Genomic DNA, 18,703 nt, shown 5'->3' on the forward strand with positions numbered 1-18,703 from the left:
GGTCCCGTTTTTACTCCTCTTTTGTCTGGAGAACTCCCTCTCCAAACTCTCCTGTTAGCTGTTCCTGGTCGCTGAGTCACAGGCTTATATAGCACTGGTAGCCCCTCCCCCTGATGATGCCTCCCAATGATGCCTGGATGAGAGCTATTTAGGAGCATAGACACCTTGTTCCCAGAGCAGAGGGATATATAATAATTTCTCTCGCAGTGTCAAAAATTATTAGACTCCTTGTTTTGAAATCTGTTCTATAAGAAGTCCCTAATCCAATTGAAGTCAATGGAAGTTTTACCATTCTGCCCATATGTAGTAATGGTGAGAAACACCCCCTGTGCAGAGAAACAGCGCAAAGCCTATACTGAAAGCTAAGTGATGTGTATAGGGGGAGGGATGGTGGCCTAGTGGATAGGGCACTAGCTTGGGTTTTCGGAGGTCCTGATTCAACTTTTTGTCTGACCTCAGCAGGTCATTAAATTTCCTTATGGGGGAGAAGAAGGCTTCCCTATCTCCCAGAGGCTCTGTGTGGGCAAACCCCACGTCAAGAAGCAATACAATTCTACTGTAATGAGGCTAGATAATAAATATATTCCTTGTACTGTTCATTTGAGTAACAAGGAATTTCACCCCAAAACGTTATGCGCGTTTTCCATGGCAGGAGAGCACTGATTGGCCACCAGCCTGAACGCAGACTCTGTCCAAAAACAAAACAACCCCACGCCCAAAAGGGGTCTTAAATAAGAGAGAGAAAACTCAGGCCTGTGTTTTTATTTCTGCTGCTAGCATGATTTAATTTTTGATTAGCTTCATTGTGATTCAATCTTGTCCGAAAATGGTTGGTTTTGCTTTTCCCAAGGAGAGTCGAGTTGTTTGATTTACTTGTGTTAGCTGCCAAAACCCTGCGAGAGCGGTTTCAAAGCTGCTGCTGCAAGTGCCAGAGAGGAGACTGCCACCAGTTCCGTGGATGCCTTGCACTGTGCAGGATGTGGCTGGCAAAAAGTCTGGAGACAAAATAACAAACCCTCTAAAGATTCACTGCACCGATCATCTGCTTTGTGCAGCAGGAACGGCAGGAAATGGCGATTAGTGCAGACTGGTAGCAGCCGTCAGCCCATCTCCATGGGCAGAGCATCAGGAAACCCAATTTTATGGTTATGTAAATTTGCCACCTTTGAATGTAAAAACATTTGGGGATGTTTATGTGCATGTCCCTTCTGGGATTTGCAGATGGCAATTATCAAAATGTCAGCCAGTCCCTTTGCTGGCAATTTGCATATTCTCTGCTGTGCTCTTTGAAACCAGCATTAATATGCATGAGAGCTTCTGTGGGGAGGCTAAGATCTTCAGTCGATGTTGTAGCAGCCAGGGCTTCTTTCTATATAACAAGAATAACTAATCTTGTATTGCTACATGTATGTTTTGTTCATGTTACACAGCAAAGGGAAGAGAACAGATTACATTTTAAAACAATAAGGGCATCAAAAAGAAAATCTAATTAGTGTCCTCGCTCTCCCGCACAGAGGTAAACATCAGAACCCTTCACAACTCTGAACAGTCTTTCTCCAAGAGCAGCAGTTAATTGCTATTTTAGGTGCTTGCATACTAATCTCCAGCGGCTACTGGTTCTGCCCCTGAATGATTGGCCTCGTCAGTCTCTGAACCGTGGAACAGTGTAAATCCCTGTTTTGATGCAGTGAGAAAGTTTAGCCATTTTTGCAAATTGAAAGCTTCTCCTATAAATCTTCAACTTGCTCATCTAGTAGAAGGCTATTCAGGGAGGAAATTACAGGATCTTGGGTCTATGCTGGGTCAAAGGTCTATTTAACCTAGTTGGGAAACGGCTGGTGTAAGAGGAAACAAAAAATACAGCGCTCTCAGAAGCAGCCAGAAAGCAAGTAATGAAGACCTGTCACCATGAACATACTGGAAGGAGGGTCATTTTTTCATGCCTTATTACTAAAAAGATGTATTTTTGTACAAAGAGTGCTATGTGAAGTGTTCCACTTACAGCACAGAGCAAAGAGTTGTTTGTGATAACTAGGTACGTACTCTCTTCTGGAGTTTCAAGTTTGTCTCCATTTCCTGTCACTGTAAAAAAAAAAAAAGTTTAATTCTGAAAAAAAAAAATACTCTGTGTTGTCATGCAAATAAAGTCTGGGTTTTTTAAAACTAATGCTACAAATATGAGACTTTTCTTAAACTCCAGAAAATATGGTAACTGGCAAGAAGCATAAATTCTTCACCCTGAATATTAAAAGTAGAAAAGCTAAGATGATTCTCTAGGATCCAAGGGACTGGTTTCTATTTCTGAGTAGCAACCGAGGACGGGCTCCTGCAAGAAGTGATGCACCTGCTTGAAATGACCTCACCTTAGTAAAACAAAGTGTGTGTTTAAGGGCTTGCAGCCTCAAGTCCTAAAGGTCTGATGCATCTAGCTGTTTCCTTTTGGCCCAGTTACCCTGAGAACATTAATCTCACACGTATTCTTCACAAACACATGTACTCAAATCCAATGGGAAGCTGTCACCATTACGTTGGGATAGTGTCAGAATGTTTATGCCCGTTTTCAGTGCTGTCTAAGCAACTCTTGGCACAGGACCTTTGCAGCGGCAAACAAAAGTGGCTTTTTATCAGCTGGTGTCTCCTGCCATGTGGTGAAAACTAGAGCAACATCAGGACCGCTGTAATGTGGCTGGCGAGAACTCAATCAGGCATGCAAAATCGCCAGGGTGCAGCACCAATGCATCTAAGATGCCTCCTTCCTGTTAGATTCTTGAGCTGTCCCCTGCACCAGGAGACAAGAAGGTACAGTGAAGTGGCACCATGACACCAGTTCTAAACCACGGAGAGCATTGCCTTAGCCTAGTGGCATTCCCCAGATTCACCAGTTCTCCGCATCTCACATTGCTGGAGCAGCAGAATAAACCAGGCCCATGGGGTGGTCATGGAAATCTCGTCATTACGCTATAGATCTGTTCTCCTAAATGTCTCCTTCTGTTTCAGTGCAAAGCACCAGAAGACCCCTGTGCTGGAGAGGAGGGGGAGCCGCCCTACGGTTTTGTGAATTAAACTAGCCCACACTGCCCTCTTAGCATGGCAGTTGGGGGTGTGTAGCTCAGCCTGGCCACTCTTCCTTTTGTGCCACAGACAAAGTGTTGCTGCCTTTCCCTTCCCTTGCTAGGTAAGGGCCCTGCAGCCGCACAAGGCCCTGTGCGAGAGGTAATGGTATCTCCCTTCACCCATCCTTTCCCAGCTACATAAACACGCTCAGCATCCTTCCCCTCCTGTAAGGGGATTTGGGGCTACAAGTCCTGCAAAAGTGCATGTGCAATCGGCTTAAACCAGAAATGGGTGAGTACAATTATATTCCTGGTCTGGCTGTTACTGTTCCTTAGAGGGGCATTCCCACCGCTGAGCAAAGGCTTGGGGAGGTCGTAACGGAGCTGCGTTGTCACACACGAGCGTAGCTAGAAGAGTGCCGTGGAGTTACGTCGGGGCTCTCGCCCACGGGTGCTGTCGAGGGGAACGAGGATGCAATAAAGCAGCCCATCTACTCAGTCCACCTCTAGGTCCCCTGCTCTTCTTTCCTTTCCCGTACCTGGCAGCATGAGCCGGATCCCAGGGGAGAGTCATGCCCGTTCACCACCTCTCGCCATGGACGAGTGAGTTAAATGGACTCTTCATGGCGGCCTGGGGTAAGGCGTCCATATGGGGAAATGGGGGTCCATATGGGGTGCCCTCCCGGGGCCATCAGGACTAGCCAGTCAGCCAGGTGTGGGTGGACACCTCCCTTTCATCCAGAAGGTTGGTTTGTTGCAGGCTCCATGTGGGTCTGGCGGGTCCATGGGATGAGGTTACAAGGCTTAAAAGTAAAGTGGAAGCTCTGCGGAACAGCGGCCCACACGTCACCACAACGTGCTGGCAGCCAGAATGGCTGACAACTGTAGAGATGGTTTTACTCACCTGACATCAGAGAGTCTGGCCCTGAAGGGACAAACAGACACTAGAAGCAAACGTCTTGTTTCCAAGCCCCCATTTACCCACCTGCTCCTTCCCAGCCTCAGCCCCTCCTGCTTGCAAAGACCCCAACTTGCCAATGAAACCCACCTATTCCGGCACCTGTACCCCAAACCATGATCAGAATGGCCCTGGAGAACCAGCATGCTGAAGACCAGGGTCGTCTGCACCTCTGTTCAAGGGCCCAGGCTCAGCACGGGGAGGAGCGTCCCGGTATTCGGCAAGACGTTACCATCATGGATGGCTTCATCGGAGAGCGAGTTGGACAACCCGGAACACCGGAACTGATTTGACTTTAGCTGGGAGGCTGTAGATCTCCAGGGCAAGACTTTCCAGACACTTGTCCTGGATACAGGCCGGCTTCCTTTCGGGGTATATTCCCGAATGGCGGGGCTGGGTAAAATAGCCTCAATGCCGGGAGAACGCCCGCACTGCCACCCCCCTGGAGCTGAGTTGTGTGGGGGACTCCGAATGCAAAGCTGCGTCTCCAAGAAGTGTGACAACGGTTAATTAAATGGACGTTTATTTCAGTACTTCAAAATTAGTCCCCCGGTGTGACAGGCGTTGTGCAGCTGGACCACAAATACATAGTGTGCGGTGGAGGACTGGCGCCTCGCTAGGGCAGGGGGCACGCAGCCCCTGCCTTCACGGGTGCATTCACTGATTACTAGGACTAGAAGCCACAGCAAAGGGATAATGTTGCTTTGTTTAATCCGGGTTAATGCTATACATGTTTAAATACAAGTGTCAGAGTTAACTCTTGATCATGCAGTCCCTGTGGTGGAATGACTCCTCCTCCGGCTCCCCAGCCGCTCCAGAGCAGATTAGGTAGGGCAGAGAACTGGAAGAGAGAAAATGAGGCGGGTCAGGGCCTGGCTGCTCTCAGAGGCACCAGGAAAACATTTCATCTCTTACTGATGTGGAGCCTGGGAACACCCCATAGCCCCGGGCACGGCTCCTCAGGCCGAAACTGCAGCTGGCCATCACAAGCCTGGACGGTCCCTGCAACAGTGCGCTCACTCCACCCCACAGCGCTGGGCGTTGCACGGCTAACGGGGAGCTCTCTCTTTAAGAGGCTCCTTGGGGGGTAGAGTGAGCCGTGCCTGGGGCATTGTTGCTAGGTGGATTTAGCCCGGCACACCTGAAGCTCCTGGAATGGGGGGGGGGGGACGCGAGTGGTTTGAGGTCTGCTCCAACAGGGTCTGTCTTTGTGGCTGGGCTCAGGCTCCAGGCGCCAGCAGGCAGGGTGGCTGCTTTCCTAGGGCCTGGGCCAGGAGCAGAGAGCAGGCTGCTGCCCTCGCTGCAGCACGTTAGTGCAATTGGGAGCCCTCTGCCAGGGAACAGGGGCCGTGCTAATTGCAGCCAGGGGAGCAGGGAGGGGAAGTCGCCTCTGCTGTGCTTGGGTGTTGCTTGGCTCTAGTTACTGCTCAGCCAGTGGGATTCTCCAGCGCCGCCCTAGTAACAGGGTTTCCTTTTAGCCTGGTCCCTTGCGACTCAACTGCCTGGCTAACCAGTGACCCACAGCAGGGGCACAGCCTGCCCGGACTCCAACTGAGGGTCCCACCAGGCAAGCGGCGGGTGGGTCAGACTCAGCCCAGGGCGCCGCTTGGATGATCAGAGACACAACCCGAGATCTTGGTGACCTAACTCTGAGCTTTTGGGCCCCTCAGTTCCTTCCGCCTGTGGTTTGTGGAGCGCACTGCTCAGCTGTGAGTGTTGGTTTGCCCTTTGCGTAGGGTTGTTGTAACTGTGAAGGCAGGGTGGGTGGGTTATACAATTAGGTGGGTCGGACAATTGGATGATTTGTTCAGAAAGTTATTTAATTACATTCATTTCTTGGGTTTCTCGTGGCTTTGGGCGCGGGGAGGCTGGCTCTGGGCAGTCCTTGCTGAAAGGCCTTGGAGGCTGAACTCAGGGTCTCCAGCTACGTTCTGTGGGTGGGGGGTGAGTGGGTGGGTTGTTTTGAGACACTGGTGAAGGGCAGTGGGGTGACTCTAGCCCCCCCCCCATGGTTACAGCTGCACTGGCGCCGCGCTGAAGAAACCAGCGCTATGTTGTGTCCAACCTTTGCTGCTAATGCAAACAGGGACGGGGTGTGGCCCAAGAGCAGCCCCGTGGTGATGTTGAGAGTAGCCCCTATGCTGCTCTGAAACCGGACAGAGGTAAAAGTGGCCAGAGCATCAAGAAGCCATTAGCAGCTTTTCCCTCCATCTCCCAGGGACTCGGATGACACTGGGCATGGAAGAGAATCTGGCCTCTGCTGTGCAGAACCACTAGCACGTCACACGCAGAGTCAGACTCCGAGCCGTGCCAGAATGAGGGTTGCCTCTACTGAGAAGGGTCCCGGGGGGGAGAGTGACTGATGATGGAATTAAAGACCATGTCACGGAGCACAGAGGCCGTGCAGGCACCCTTCCTTCTCCTGTTTCTTACACTGAGGGCTTGGCTTGGCGCTTGTGATTCGTCGGTGCAGCGATCTGGCTTTTTTACAAAAGCGAACAGGAGAGGCAGGAATTCCATCCCCCACCACCAGATGGAGGCGCTAGTGGAGTGCAATCCTGGTGCGGGCCGGCGCTTGGCCGGGGCTCCCTGGCGGAATGGGGGGCTGTGGGGTCCTGGGCTCCCCAATGGGGCCAAGCGTGAGGCCATCTGACCCCTCCCCCTGCCTCGTGCCCGCTGCTGGCTCCTCGTCTCACTGCTGCTCCTGTTACCCAGCCAGTCCCCGTCTCGCTCCTCAGAATCCCCCCTCAGCCTCCCGCCCCGTCCAGCCAGCCCCACTTTCCTGCTTATCATAGAATCATAGAATAGAATCATAGAATAATAGGACTGGAAGGGACCTCGAGAGGTCATCGAGTCCAGCCCCCCGCCCTCAAGGCAGGATCAAGCTCCTTGGGGCTCCTCATCTGCTCCCCTCCCCTCAGGGTGTCCCTCATGCCTCCAGTCTCTGCCCAGGCCTCAGTTTCCCTTCCCAGCTGCTCCTCTAAACATCCCCCCCCCTTCGCAGTCCCCATGCCCAGCCCAGTGCTTGTTTTCCAGTCCTATCAGACTTTCGCCCTGTCCAGCTCTCGCCAGTGCCCTCTGCATGCGAGAGCTTCGTTCCCGTCTTCCTGCCCAGCCAGCCTCAGTGCCCGTAACTCCCAGGCCCTGACTCAGATCAACAGGAAGGGCCCAGAGCATCCGAGAGAGAGAGAGAGAGTCTGCTCAGAGTGTGCTTGTCTGAGCCCACTTACCCTTCTGATCTTCACAACCCACCCTGGCAATGACGTCCAGGGCTGGCCTTGTGATCGTACTTCCTGTGCTTTGTTTTAAATCTGCTGCCTCTTCATTCCATTGGGTGACCTCTGCCATGCTCCATGAAGAGATAACAGCTCTCCCTTCATGGCCTGACAGACCTCAGTCTAGGGATGTACGCGACGAGTCGACTGACCGATGAGCCTTGGCTTATCTGGCCGGCGAGTCGCTTCTCCCCCCACCTTGCTCCTCTGTATCAGAGGCACCCAGGGTGGGCAAGGGAGCCAGCTTAAAAGCTGGTTCCCCCATCACCATCTCTGCGGAGTGGCAGGGGAGGGAGAGGGAGAGGGGACGGAAGCGCCTCTCCCTTCGAAATGCACAAGAGCCCCGCGGCTCAGTCCCCCACACTGACGCAGGAGTAAGTTGGTTGTAATTGTTTTGTTACAGTCATTCAGGAAAAGGAAAAGCCGTTCTGCCTGAACTTCAATTGAAGTCAGTTACTGACTCTTTTAGGCATCAGCTAGTCACGGCAGTGCAGTTCTGTCTTTCGCCTCACTGCCTCGCCCTGCTCGCCCTCTCTAGACGGCATGTTATGCGCGGAGTCCGTTCTGGGTCCTTCAGCAGTTTGGGTTTTTATTTTTGTTGCAACAAAAACAAATGAATTTTTCACACAATTTATGTACAAAGGTTTGCTGTTGTGCGATGGTCCCAGAGCAGAGGGTGGGCCAGGTTTCCCCCCAGCCGTCCCTGCACTGCTGCAGAGGAAATCCCCAAAAGGGCAGTTTGGGACTAAGGAGGGGTCACCCCACACTTGTCTGACTGGCCCACGATGAGCATGGCTCCGTGGGCTGTGACCCTGGCCGCTAGTTACGGGCGAGGGGCTACGTGGAGAGCCACAAACTGAGGCAAACGCTTTCCACCTAACGGTGCAGAACCCCAATGCAAGGCCGGAGCTCATTGAGTATTATTGTAAATGGCTCCTTAGTAACTACTGCACTTCCAGAGCAGAGAGAGCCCTCGGCTGCTCCTGAGAACTTAAACAATGAGCATGAAGCTGTGTTCACTGGCTGCACCACGCCGGGGCCGTGTGTGATTTGATCCAAAGGCCGCTGAGTATAAACACCCGTGCTCCCTGCGGTGCGCAGGGCATGGTCTCCAGGCAAGTTTCTCCACAAAGCTGGTCGGTGAAGACCTACGCAAGAGTTTGGCACCCACTTGAGCTTCTACTGAGCAGTTTTCTCTGGGGCAGGTTGAAAACTCCTTGGGCCAGGACCAGTGTAGGCAGAGATCCCAAAGCCAGAAGGGACCCTCTAGTCTGACCTTCTCTACAGACCCTCCTTAAAAACCACTGAATGTTAATTTTAAAAGTGCCCGTGATGGGGATTCCACCACAACCCTTGGTTCATTGTTCCACTAGTTAATGTTACTCATTATTAAAAATGTCTTATTTCTGGTCTGGAATGGCCTCGGGCTATGTCTGCAAAAGGCCAAGCTTACGTTGGGTGTTCAGAACGTAATAACTGCTGAGTTGAAAAAAACTGTCCTGGTGTCCAGATCTGTCTGGGTTGTTTTAGGTGTTGTCATGTTTGTTGTTGTTGTTTTTACCTTTTAAAATGTAGTCCGTGAGCAATGTGGGGACCTTCTCATTATCCTCCTTCATTGCAAAGAGAACTGCAGAAAGAGGAAACAATCATGAGAATGACCCTGCGAAGGCAGACACACACCAAATCCGGATTTCAGCCAGGCCCTAGACATTGTTCAGTGAAACGAGGGACCTTATGCTCCCACCAAGCACACAGGGATCTGCTAGTTCTGGGACTAGTGGGTGGCGGGGGGCAGAAGAGGGCTGTGATCAAGCATGCGTATGTGCATCGGTACATGGGTCGGCCAGCATCACTGCCACATTCTCTCTCGTTTCTTTCATTAATTTTAATTTCCTGAGTAATCCAGGAGGGTTATGCTGATCCTGGGGGTACAACATGGATTAATCTGCAATTTTCTGCAGTTGTCAGTCATCAGATTTTTCAATACAGGTCCTTTTGGCTAGGTTTCCAGGACACCCTAGGGTACTGCAGGAAGTAATATTGAGCTAGTGGGTGGTCATCTCCTCTCTTGGACCCAAGTAGAGTGGCATAAAAAATATTCCAGATTTACACTAGTGTAACAGACTGTCTTCCATCTGAGAACTGCTATGAAATCAGTATCCCACCATGGTGTTGGGGGCACTGCGCTACGTAGAAGCTGACTCCTTTAAGGGAACTCTTAATAGCAAGCTCTTGTCTTTTTGCTCATTACAGTTCAAAAGTCATTCGAGTGCAGGGCTGTAAAGCTAGTCAATCCCAGTCACTTCTGACGCTTGGCCACGAGATTCCTCTTCACTTTGAGCAGCGCGGCTCAGCACTGCTAGGTAACTTCCACGCTCCGCTCTTGCAAGGAGTGCTTCCTTAGTGCGGCAACTACGACCGGGCCTGCTGCTGTTGAGGCTGCTGTACCTCACCGAGCCAACCTTCCTTTGGGGCTGCATTTTGTCATGCTTGTTCTCAGCACACGGGTGACTCTGGGGAGGGGAGGAGGTCTGAGCGTTACCTCTCTCAGGTGCTCAGCTGGCTGGCTCTGGCTCAGAGTCCAACTGACTGCCAGGGGTTCCCCAGCACAGACTGGCGGTGACCCTGGGGGGGGGGGGGGGGCGGGGAGTGTTACACTTCTTGGCAGTGCGCCGGTTGCTTGGCCACTTGCCAGGATTATCTGGGTGTCTCTCACGGAGCCATTTTGCTGCCATTTCAGGGGCCCCTAGCACCGGTGCACCTCACTTAGGGATGTGAGCGACTAGTCGACGATCCGATAAGCAAATGCTTATTGATAGTCAGCACACTAGTCGACTAGTCACTCCCCCTCTATCAGAAAGAGACAGCAAGGGGGTAGAGAGGAGGGGGTGCTTCAAAGCGGCAGCACTGCATGGAGCCTGGGGCTGGACCCTGGGCTCCACGTGGCGCTGCCGCTTTGAAACGCCGCGTGAAGCCCGGGGCCAGCAGGGGACTGCCCAGTGTTTGAAAGCAGCAGCGCCAGACTCTGGGTTCCATGTGGTGCTGCCACTTGGACACACTGCGGGGAGCACAGGGCCAGCGGGGGACTGCAGGATTCCTCTGCTGGCCCCATGGCTCCCCGCAGCGCTTTCACCTTCGAAGTGTAGCTACGGCCCTGGGGTTGCTGCTACCCTTCAAAGGTGAAGGTGCCCTTATCGACTAGTTGAATAGTCAATTTAAATTTAACATCCCTAACTGCCACATTCTCTCTTGCAGGAGGAGTTGCGAGTACTCTGGAGGATAGGGTCATAATTCAAAATGATCTGGACAAATTGGAGAAATGGTCTCAGGTAAACAGGATGAAGTTTAATAAGGACAAATGCAAAGTGCTCCACTTAGGAAGGAACAATCAGTTTCACACATACAGAATGGGAAGCGACTGTCTAGGAAGGAGTCCGGCAGAAAGGGATCTAGGGGTCACAGTGACCACAAGCTAAATATGAGTTAACAGTGTGACGCTGTTGCAAAAAAAGCAAACATGATTCTGGGCTGCATTAACAGGTGTGTGGTGAGCAAGACACGAGACGTCATTCTTCCGCTCTACTTTGCACTGATTAGGCCTCAGTTGGAGTCTTGTGTCCAGTTCTGGGCACCACATTTCAGGAAAGAGGTGGAGAAATTGGAGAAGGTTCAGAGAAGAGCAACAAGAATGATTAAAGGTCTAGAGAACATGAGCTATGAAGGAAGGCTGAAAGAACTGGGCTTGTTTAGTTTGGAAAGGAGAAGATTGAGAGGGGACATGATAGCAGTTTTCAGGTATCTAAAAGGGTGTCACAAGAAGGAGGGAGAAAACTTGTTCTTCCTGGCCTCAGAGGATAGAACAAGAAGCAACGGGCTTAACTGCAGCAAGGGAGGTTTAGGTTGGACATTAGGAAAAAGTTCCTAACTGTCAGGGTGGTCAAACACTGGAATAAATTGCCCAGGGAGGTTGTGGAATCCCCATCTCTGGAGATATTTAAGAGCAGGTTAGATAAATGTCTGTCAGGGATGGTCTAGACAGTATTTGGTCCTGCCATGAGGGCAGGGGACTGGACTCGATGACCTCTCTAGGTACCTTCTAGTATTCTATGATTCTATGATCCCTAACCTCGGTCCCTCCCTCACTCTCAGGGTGTGGCTCATAATGGTCTTGGCTTTTGTGGTCTGTGTGGGGAAAATCAAATAACTCCAATTGTGTCTAAGGGGGGGGACTGTGCAGAAATCAAAACTCTCTAAAAGAAAACTGCTGTAAGGGTTAAGTTTTCCAGACCTCTCTCCCTGTATCAGAGTGAAATCAAATTAACTCTAATCAAAGACCCTTACAAATGCCTATCTCAAATTCATGGATACTCCTAGTCTGTCACAAATTATCATGTATACTCTTATCTTTGTCACAGTTTGCCTTGTAAGACTACTCACTCCACATTCTCATGTGCCTTTGTTTTGTAAAACTTACTTCTAGCACTCCTGGGGTGAACAGAAGTCTCAGAGTACTTCTGCTGAGACTTTGATATGTTAAAGAAAAACAATCCACAACTGAACTGTCTAAGCATTCTGTAGAAAGGATCCAAAAACCTGTAACTCAGGGCTGGCTGCGATGGCTCTGCTGTCAGCCTGCATGCATGCATAATAAAGTTTTCCTTTCTAGATTTCTCTCCTGCCTCACTGATTTGACCCCCAGCCTCGGACCCTTCTGGGGGCTCTGTACCCCAGGGGAACGAGATTTCCCCCACATCTGCGACACCTGGATCTCATTTTGGTTGCAAATCCCATCCCTGCCACAAGGTCACAGGTGAAAGTCAGTGCCATCGCTGCTATGTTTGTGGACCTCTAAACAATCAGTGAGCAAATAGTTAACAGCATCATGTATCAGTGTTTAATGAGGGACACAAAGGAGTGGGGGGAGTCTGGTGGAGGGGGAGGTGGACTACACCCCAGAGACCCCTGCAGGATGTTTATGGCCTTGCCACACCCCACCCCAGGAAAAGAGCAGAGGAGAAGTCCTCCAGGTGGGCTAGAATTGACAGGACAGTTATCCTGGAGGCTCAGGACTTTCAATTTTCTCATTGGGAGTTCAGGAAAGACCTTCTCTATTGAGCTGGGCTAGACCCAAACACAGGGGAGATCTGCAACCAGCTCCTGGTGCCATGGGAGGCCAAAAGAGAAGTCCTGCAATTGGCCGATTCGGTATTATTGAATTATCCAACAAATTCTTGGACTGCATTGGAGACTATTTTTTATTTCAGAAGGCTGAGAAAGCTACTGGGGGAAGCTGTTCTAGATTTGATTTTAACAAATAGGGAGGAATTGCTTGAGAATTTGAAAGTGGAAAGCAGCATGGGTGAAAGTGATGATGAAATCATAGCGTTCATGATTCTAAGGAATGGCGAAAATAGAAACAATGGATTTCAGGAAGGCAGACTTCAGTAAATGCAGAGAGCTGGAAGGTAAGGTCCCATGGGAAGCAAGACTAAGAGGAAAATCAACTGTAGCTGGCAGTTTTTCAAAAGCACATTATTAAAGGCCAAAGATCAAACTATTCCACTGTGTAGGAAAGATTGGAAATGCGGTAAGACACCACCATGGCTTAACCAGGAGATCTTCAATTATCTAAAAATCAAAAAGTGGAAACTAGGTCAAAGTACAAAGGATGAACATAAACAACACAAGTGTGCAAGGATAAAATTAGAAAGGCGAAGGCACAAAACAAGCTCAGTCTAGTTAGAGACATAAAGGGTAACAAGAAGACAGTCTACAAATATATTAGAAGCAAGAGGAAGACCAACGACAGGGTAGGCCCACTGCTCCACAAGGATGGAGAAACAATAACAGGAAACTTAGCAATGGCAAAGGCGCTTAATGATTTCTTTGTTTCAGTTTTCACCAAGAAAACTGGTGATGACTAGATACCTAAAGACTTGGGTTTTCACACTGACCTACTGTGTGACCTTGGACAAGTCATGTGACATCCCTGTGGCCATCTGTAAAGTTTGGATCATAATCAGGGCTCGCCGAACCGCGGAAAGCCCCGCTCGCCAGCCGCGCTGTCCAGCAATCTGCGCATGTGTAGATCATTCTGCGCAGATCGCCCGAACCCGGCTCTTCCAGGTTACAATCTACTCGCCCACGGGTGAATAGATTGTATTATTTGTCGAGCCCTGATCATACTACTTCCCAACCCAGAGGTTTCATTCAGTGTTTGTAAACCCTAGAAATTCCTTGGATGGAAAGACACCGAATTACTTCATTACAGAGCAGTCAGATGCACTTTTGTTTTCCGTATGTTTCACGTCCTGTTTTCACTTCATGTGTTCAAATTTCATCTTCCAGTGACTCTTGTTAATCTTTCTGTTCACTTGGCATCCTATGCGGGAGGAAACACACGTGACAAGTATTGATCATGTTGCTTAATGCGCCGCTAGAAGGCGCTCAGTGTAGCTGATGATGTGGGTAGGACAACTTAGAATTCGTAGTGAACAGAATAAAAAAGCCCTTAATTCAGGGGATTAGGAATGCAGAGCTGGTTGTTGTTCAGAAAACACTGAGATTTCTTCTAGCTCGATAAAAATAATTTCTGAAGTATAACATATTTGCATCACAGCCAGATGCAACTTTACACGCTAATTATGCAGAATAGATTTATCCTTGGTAACCTTTCTGGAAAATGTTTTGCACTGGAGACGAGCAGTGTTTGACACTGCTCACAAACTGTCTCTATTGTATAGAATCTGTACAAAACAGCCATTCATAGAACTTCATTCCTTTCAGAAGAGCCAGTGTTTGCTTCATTTAATCCAAAACACAGTTTCCATGGAGACACAGAGGGAGCCTGAGGAGTTTCCCAGATTGCACCAGGCTTGTCACAACAGATCAGCCTTTTATTTTCTGTTCTGAGTTAGAGTTAGAGGATAAATTCATTAAACAATAAATAGACTTTAGATATTTGTGAAATGCCCTTTAACCTACAAAATGTTCTTGCTCGTGCTCCAGTATAAAAAACTGGAAATTGCCAGCAAAAAAAAGTGTAGAAATTTGAAATCAGAAAAATAAGGACGAAGAATGGCATTTGTTTGTGGTAATTTGAAACCTCTCCATCCCCGCCCCCTGAGGTGTCCTGAAAGAGCCCAGCCTTTCTTGCCTGTTCGGCTCATGTCTCGTTCAGCTCCATGCTGAACATAGGAGCCTGCAAATGAAACTCAGTGCCCATGATTGCCATGAAATGTATAAACTTCTTCAACAGAGCGTCAGTCCTACTGATGCCAGGAATTGGGTGTTCAGGGCACAACCAAGCTCAGGAGTGAATAAAATAATAGGAGGTCCACATGTCCCTCTGAATTTCACCAGTTATACTCCACCCCCAAGGCCCTGCCACTGGGAGACCCTAAAATGATACCCTTAAATGGCAAATATGTATGGAAAACCCAGGGACTTACTGTTTGTCAGCATCTGCAGATCTTCAACAGAGGGAGGGGACCCTTTCTTCTCGTACGGAATAACCGTGTTCAAATACTAGAAAGGAATATCATATACCGTTATTCTCTGCCCCTTGCAGGGCAAGCTAATGGGATGGAAGCATGAAACCAAATTGCTTGAGAGGTGAAAGAAAAGAAATCAAACAAAAACTCTCATAAGTACAGCTGCTAGTGCAAGGAGAAAATCACGTTCAATTTGATGCTATTGTATATTGACACGACAAGCAATGCAAATGGTGCCAAAGAGTGACGAGGACAGAATTGCGTGAGGCATGCCAGAGGCAAGCAGGGGCTGGACTCTACCCACTGTCTTGGAGGAAACACAATGCCTCTTGGGAATAAGGATGTTAAATTTGGATGAATCAACTAATTGAATAATCGATGCAAATTGCATTGACTATTCAATTAGTCGATAAGGGCACATCTGCCTTTGAATTGTAGCAAAAGCACTGCCAGCTTTTGCTACATTTCAAAGGCGGCAGCGCTGTGGGGAGCACAGGGCCAGCGGGGGACTTGGGCAATTCCCCACTGACCCCGCGCTCCCTGCTTTTGAAATGTAAGAGCCCCGCTCTCGCTACATTTCAAAGGCAGAAGCACCACCAGTTCCCTGCTGTGCCCCCCCCCCCCGAAACAGTGCAGTGGGTAACTGGCTTTTAAGCTGGCTCCCCCCAGCACTGGCTCCTGCTCCACCCCCTTGCTGCCTCTCTCCGACAGAGGCAACTGGGGGCGGTGAGTGACTAGTCGAGTCACTAGTTGACTATCTGATAAGCATTCGCCTATCGGAGAGTCGGCCAGTCGCTTACATCCGTACTGGCGAGCCCTGAAAGAGTGCTCTGACTCCACCCAGCCTCTTACTGAAGCTGCTCACCCTTGCGCTACAGCTGCGTGTCTCACATCAACCTTTCCACGTAGTGTAGACCAGGCGCACGTGTATTAGTGCATTGGAATTAGCTGGCCTGCAGTGTTTATCTTGGCTTAGTAACTTAGTGCGATCTGTCAGTTTTCACTTGCAATCACTTAAATCCTACTTGTTATACTTCAGGGGTGGTCTACCCGTGACTCATGAGCCTGTCACGTTACTGGAATTTGAGGGAAGCAGCCAGATCATGGCTGCACCCATAGGTGGGGGTGCTGGCCCCAACAGTGGTATAAAAGGGGGCCATGTGGGGTATTGAATGGGAGCTTATTGTTTGCTGATCCTGTGTACACTATTTATGTGAGTGTATAATGTCTGTGTGTGTAGGTAGGAATCTGTAATCTGTGTGAAAGCTGAATATTTCTCTGAATGTGGTTGAGCATTGCTATGGACAGGCTGATTAGCGAGGCCCTGTGGGACAATGGCACTTGATGGGCCAAGGACACACCTAAAGCATGACGGCGGAGACCTAAGAGCAGCCAGCAGAGAGAGGCTGAGGGCCAGGTGACTGGCTGCATACAAGAAGAGGCCAGGAAGGAGGTATAAAGAGGCCATGTGGTCTATGCCATTTTGTTCTCAGCTCAGCACTTCATCCTAGAGGCAGCACTGCAGGGATCGAAGAGCCCGAAGGTCCTGTGAACCCATCCTGATCTTAGGATGTGCAACAAGAACTTTTAAACCAGCAGCTGTAACATCTCTGCTAGAGCCTACATCGAGGACAGGGAGATTCGGTGCATGTAACGTACTATTCTTTAACAACCTTACTCTCATGCTTCTCTTTCTTGTGATAATAAACCTTTAGATATAGATTCTAAAGGACTGGCCCAGCGTGATTTGTAGGTAAGATCCAGAGGGTAAATTGACCAGGGATCTGTGGCTGGTTTCTTGGAACCGGACAGAACTTGTTCGGGGTAGGTGGGATTGGGGGCTAGGACCCCCCCACCTGTGTATAGGCCCGAGGCCATCTGGGGCACAGATATTGCTGGGGTGTCGGAGGGGTTTTGCTCATGAGGCTTCAGGCAGGCTGCTGAAGCGCTCTGTGGGACTGGTTTGTGGCCTGTTTGGAGAAGTCACCAATATGGGGGCTGTAAGGAGCCCCGGATTTGAGCAATTTGCCCTGAGCGGACGCCCTCAGCTGTGCCTGGACACGACCTGGTCCGTCACAGAGCCGCATGCAGCTCTTCACCCCTGAAAGCGTGGCTCGTGAAGCCGCCCCATGTGCCCCCACAAATGGTCCTCGGCTCCCTGTGCTCACCAGGTGCAGGGGAGCCGTCCAGCATGGCAAAATGGCATTGGCAAGATGCGTTGGCCGGTGGGAACCTGATGTGGCCAACAAGCCTAAGCCGTGGTTTTTAAAGGGGCAGCATCTCTTTTTTTTTTTCCTCAACATCTCTGACTGGTGGGGAGCTCTTCCTTTTTTTTTGTTCAACAATTCTGGTGCGGTTCTTCGCATTTTTTCCACCGCTGTTTCGGCTCTCTTCGTTTAATGGGTTGGCCACCCCTGGTATACTTAATAAAAACTCTTTTGTTTATTATCAAACCCAGTGATAAAGGGGGCAAACACCTTTATGACCCTTCTCCGTGTAAAACTTGTACACAGAGTAAGACAGATTTCCTTGGGGGGTTGGTCCTCTTTGGGAGCTGTGTTCTGGGTACTAAGTCCTTACAGCCGATCCTCCCAGAGCTCAACTGGTTCAGCATCTGTGTTGCTCTGCTGGAGGAGGGGTGTGATCCCTAGAGGTTTTTAAGTCTCAGCTTGACAAAGCCCTGGCTGGGTTGATTTAGTTGGGTTGTTCCTGCTTGGGGCAGACGGCTGGACTCAATGACTCCTGAGTTCTCTTCCAGCCCTGGGATTCTATGATTCTACCCCAACTCTGTGCCTTGAGGGAAAGACAGAGCTTCTGGCCCAGCTGGACAGGGTGGTGGGGCATCCTAGTGGCCGGGAAAGCAGGCACCATTGTCTTGATGGGCACACCAGGGGCCAACCCCAAGAGGGCCTCTGTGATCCAACCTGTCACAAGAGCGTGCAAGAGAGGAACTCTCCTGCTATGGACCTACTAGCATCCGCAGCAAATAAATGCCTTTCTGGGCCATCTCAGGGCACCTGACGTCCGTACAGCTGCTACGGCAACGGCTCAGTGAGTTCATGTAGCGTGTAGCGTCTACGGCAAGGTCTGAACTTCCTCTGTCGGATGCAATGAAAGTCACTCACGCACCCTGGCTGGCCTGGGGATAATCTACTCCACAGAGACTCGATTTTCAAAGAAGCAGAATAGAAAAGCCATTTCCACCAAGCAGCCAAGGGCGGCGGAGGCCGTGATGCCACATGTCAGCAGCCCCTCTTCAAATCTGTCAGCCGGATGGCTGGCACAACAAAGAAACTGCAGGTTTTCCATCTAAAACAAGCACTTGGCAAAGCCTGGGCTGGGACATTTCAGCCCCAAAGCTGAGCTTTGCTTACGGCAGTGATCAGCCAAACTAGCAACCAGCATGGCCCAAAAGACACACGACAATGTGAGCTCGCGGTTTCACCCACTACAGTGATATTCCGGTGTACGCTCGTGTTCGTCGCACTGCAAATTGTTATTAACCAATTCATTCTCAACCTGCACTAAGTTATTCACTTAAGAGTTATCCCGACTGGTTAATAATTCAATCACATGGCAGTTTAATATCATGTGCCGCAGGAGAGGCATTAAAGAGCCGCTTGTGAGCGGCTGACTGAGTCTTACTGTCTTCAGGTGAGACCCGGCCCTAGTCGGGGCTGACACTAGGTGTGTGCCCCACTGCCCTGCCACTTCATTTTGAGGCCCTCGGTGGGACTTGAGTGATGCCATGCTGGTCCCTGGAGAAGGATGAGGTGTCTGGGAGAGATCCAGCCAAGGGGATATGGATTTAGGCCTAGACTTTAGACCAGCCCCTGCAGGCTATGGAGTTGTGGGGCCTGGGCCTCAAAGTTGGCCCCAGGAGCTAGGGGTCTTTGTCTTATGCCAGGTCCTACATAGTAGGGA

The 18,703-nt window shown here is 50.1% G+C and overlaps 1 protein-coding gene across 3 annotated transcripts in view; it reads right to left on the reverse strand.

The window, feature by feature from the left end:
- Positions 1-4,517: 4,517 nt before the first annotated feature.
- FEZ1 (fasciculation and elongation protein zeta 1) overlaps positions 4,518-18,703 on the reverse strand; it is a 71,267-nt gene continuing 57,081 nt past the window's right edge. For 2 of the 3 annotated variants that reach the window (XM_075909461.1, XM_006122298.2), the window contains 3 exons: positions 14,738-14,813; positions 8,848-8,913; positions 4,518-4,852 (listed from right to left, as the gene is read on the reverse strand). In XM_075909461.1, coding sequence (XP_075765576.1) covers positions 4,836-4,852; positions 8,848-8,913; positions 14,738-14,813 — 159 coding nt within the window. In that variant the 3' untranslated portion in view covers positions 4,518-4,835. Of the gene's footprint in view, positions 4,853-8,847; positions 8,914-10,270; positions 13,669-14,737; positions 14,814-18,703 lie in introns of those variants that run through there. The other variant, XM_075909460.1, reaches the window with a different exon arrangement.

This window comes from Pelodiscus sinensis, chromosome 26 (assembly GCF_049634645.1).
Source record: "Pelodiscus sinensis isolate JC-2024 chromosome 26, ASM4963464v1, whole genome shotgun sequence".
NCBI classification, from domain to species: domain Eukaryota; kingdom Metazoa; phylum Chordata; order Testudines; family Trionychidae; genus Pelodiscus; species Pelodiscus sinensis.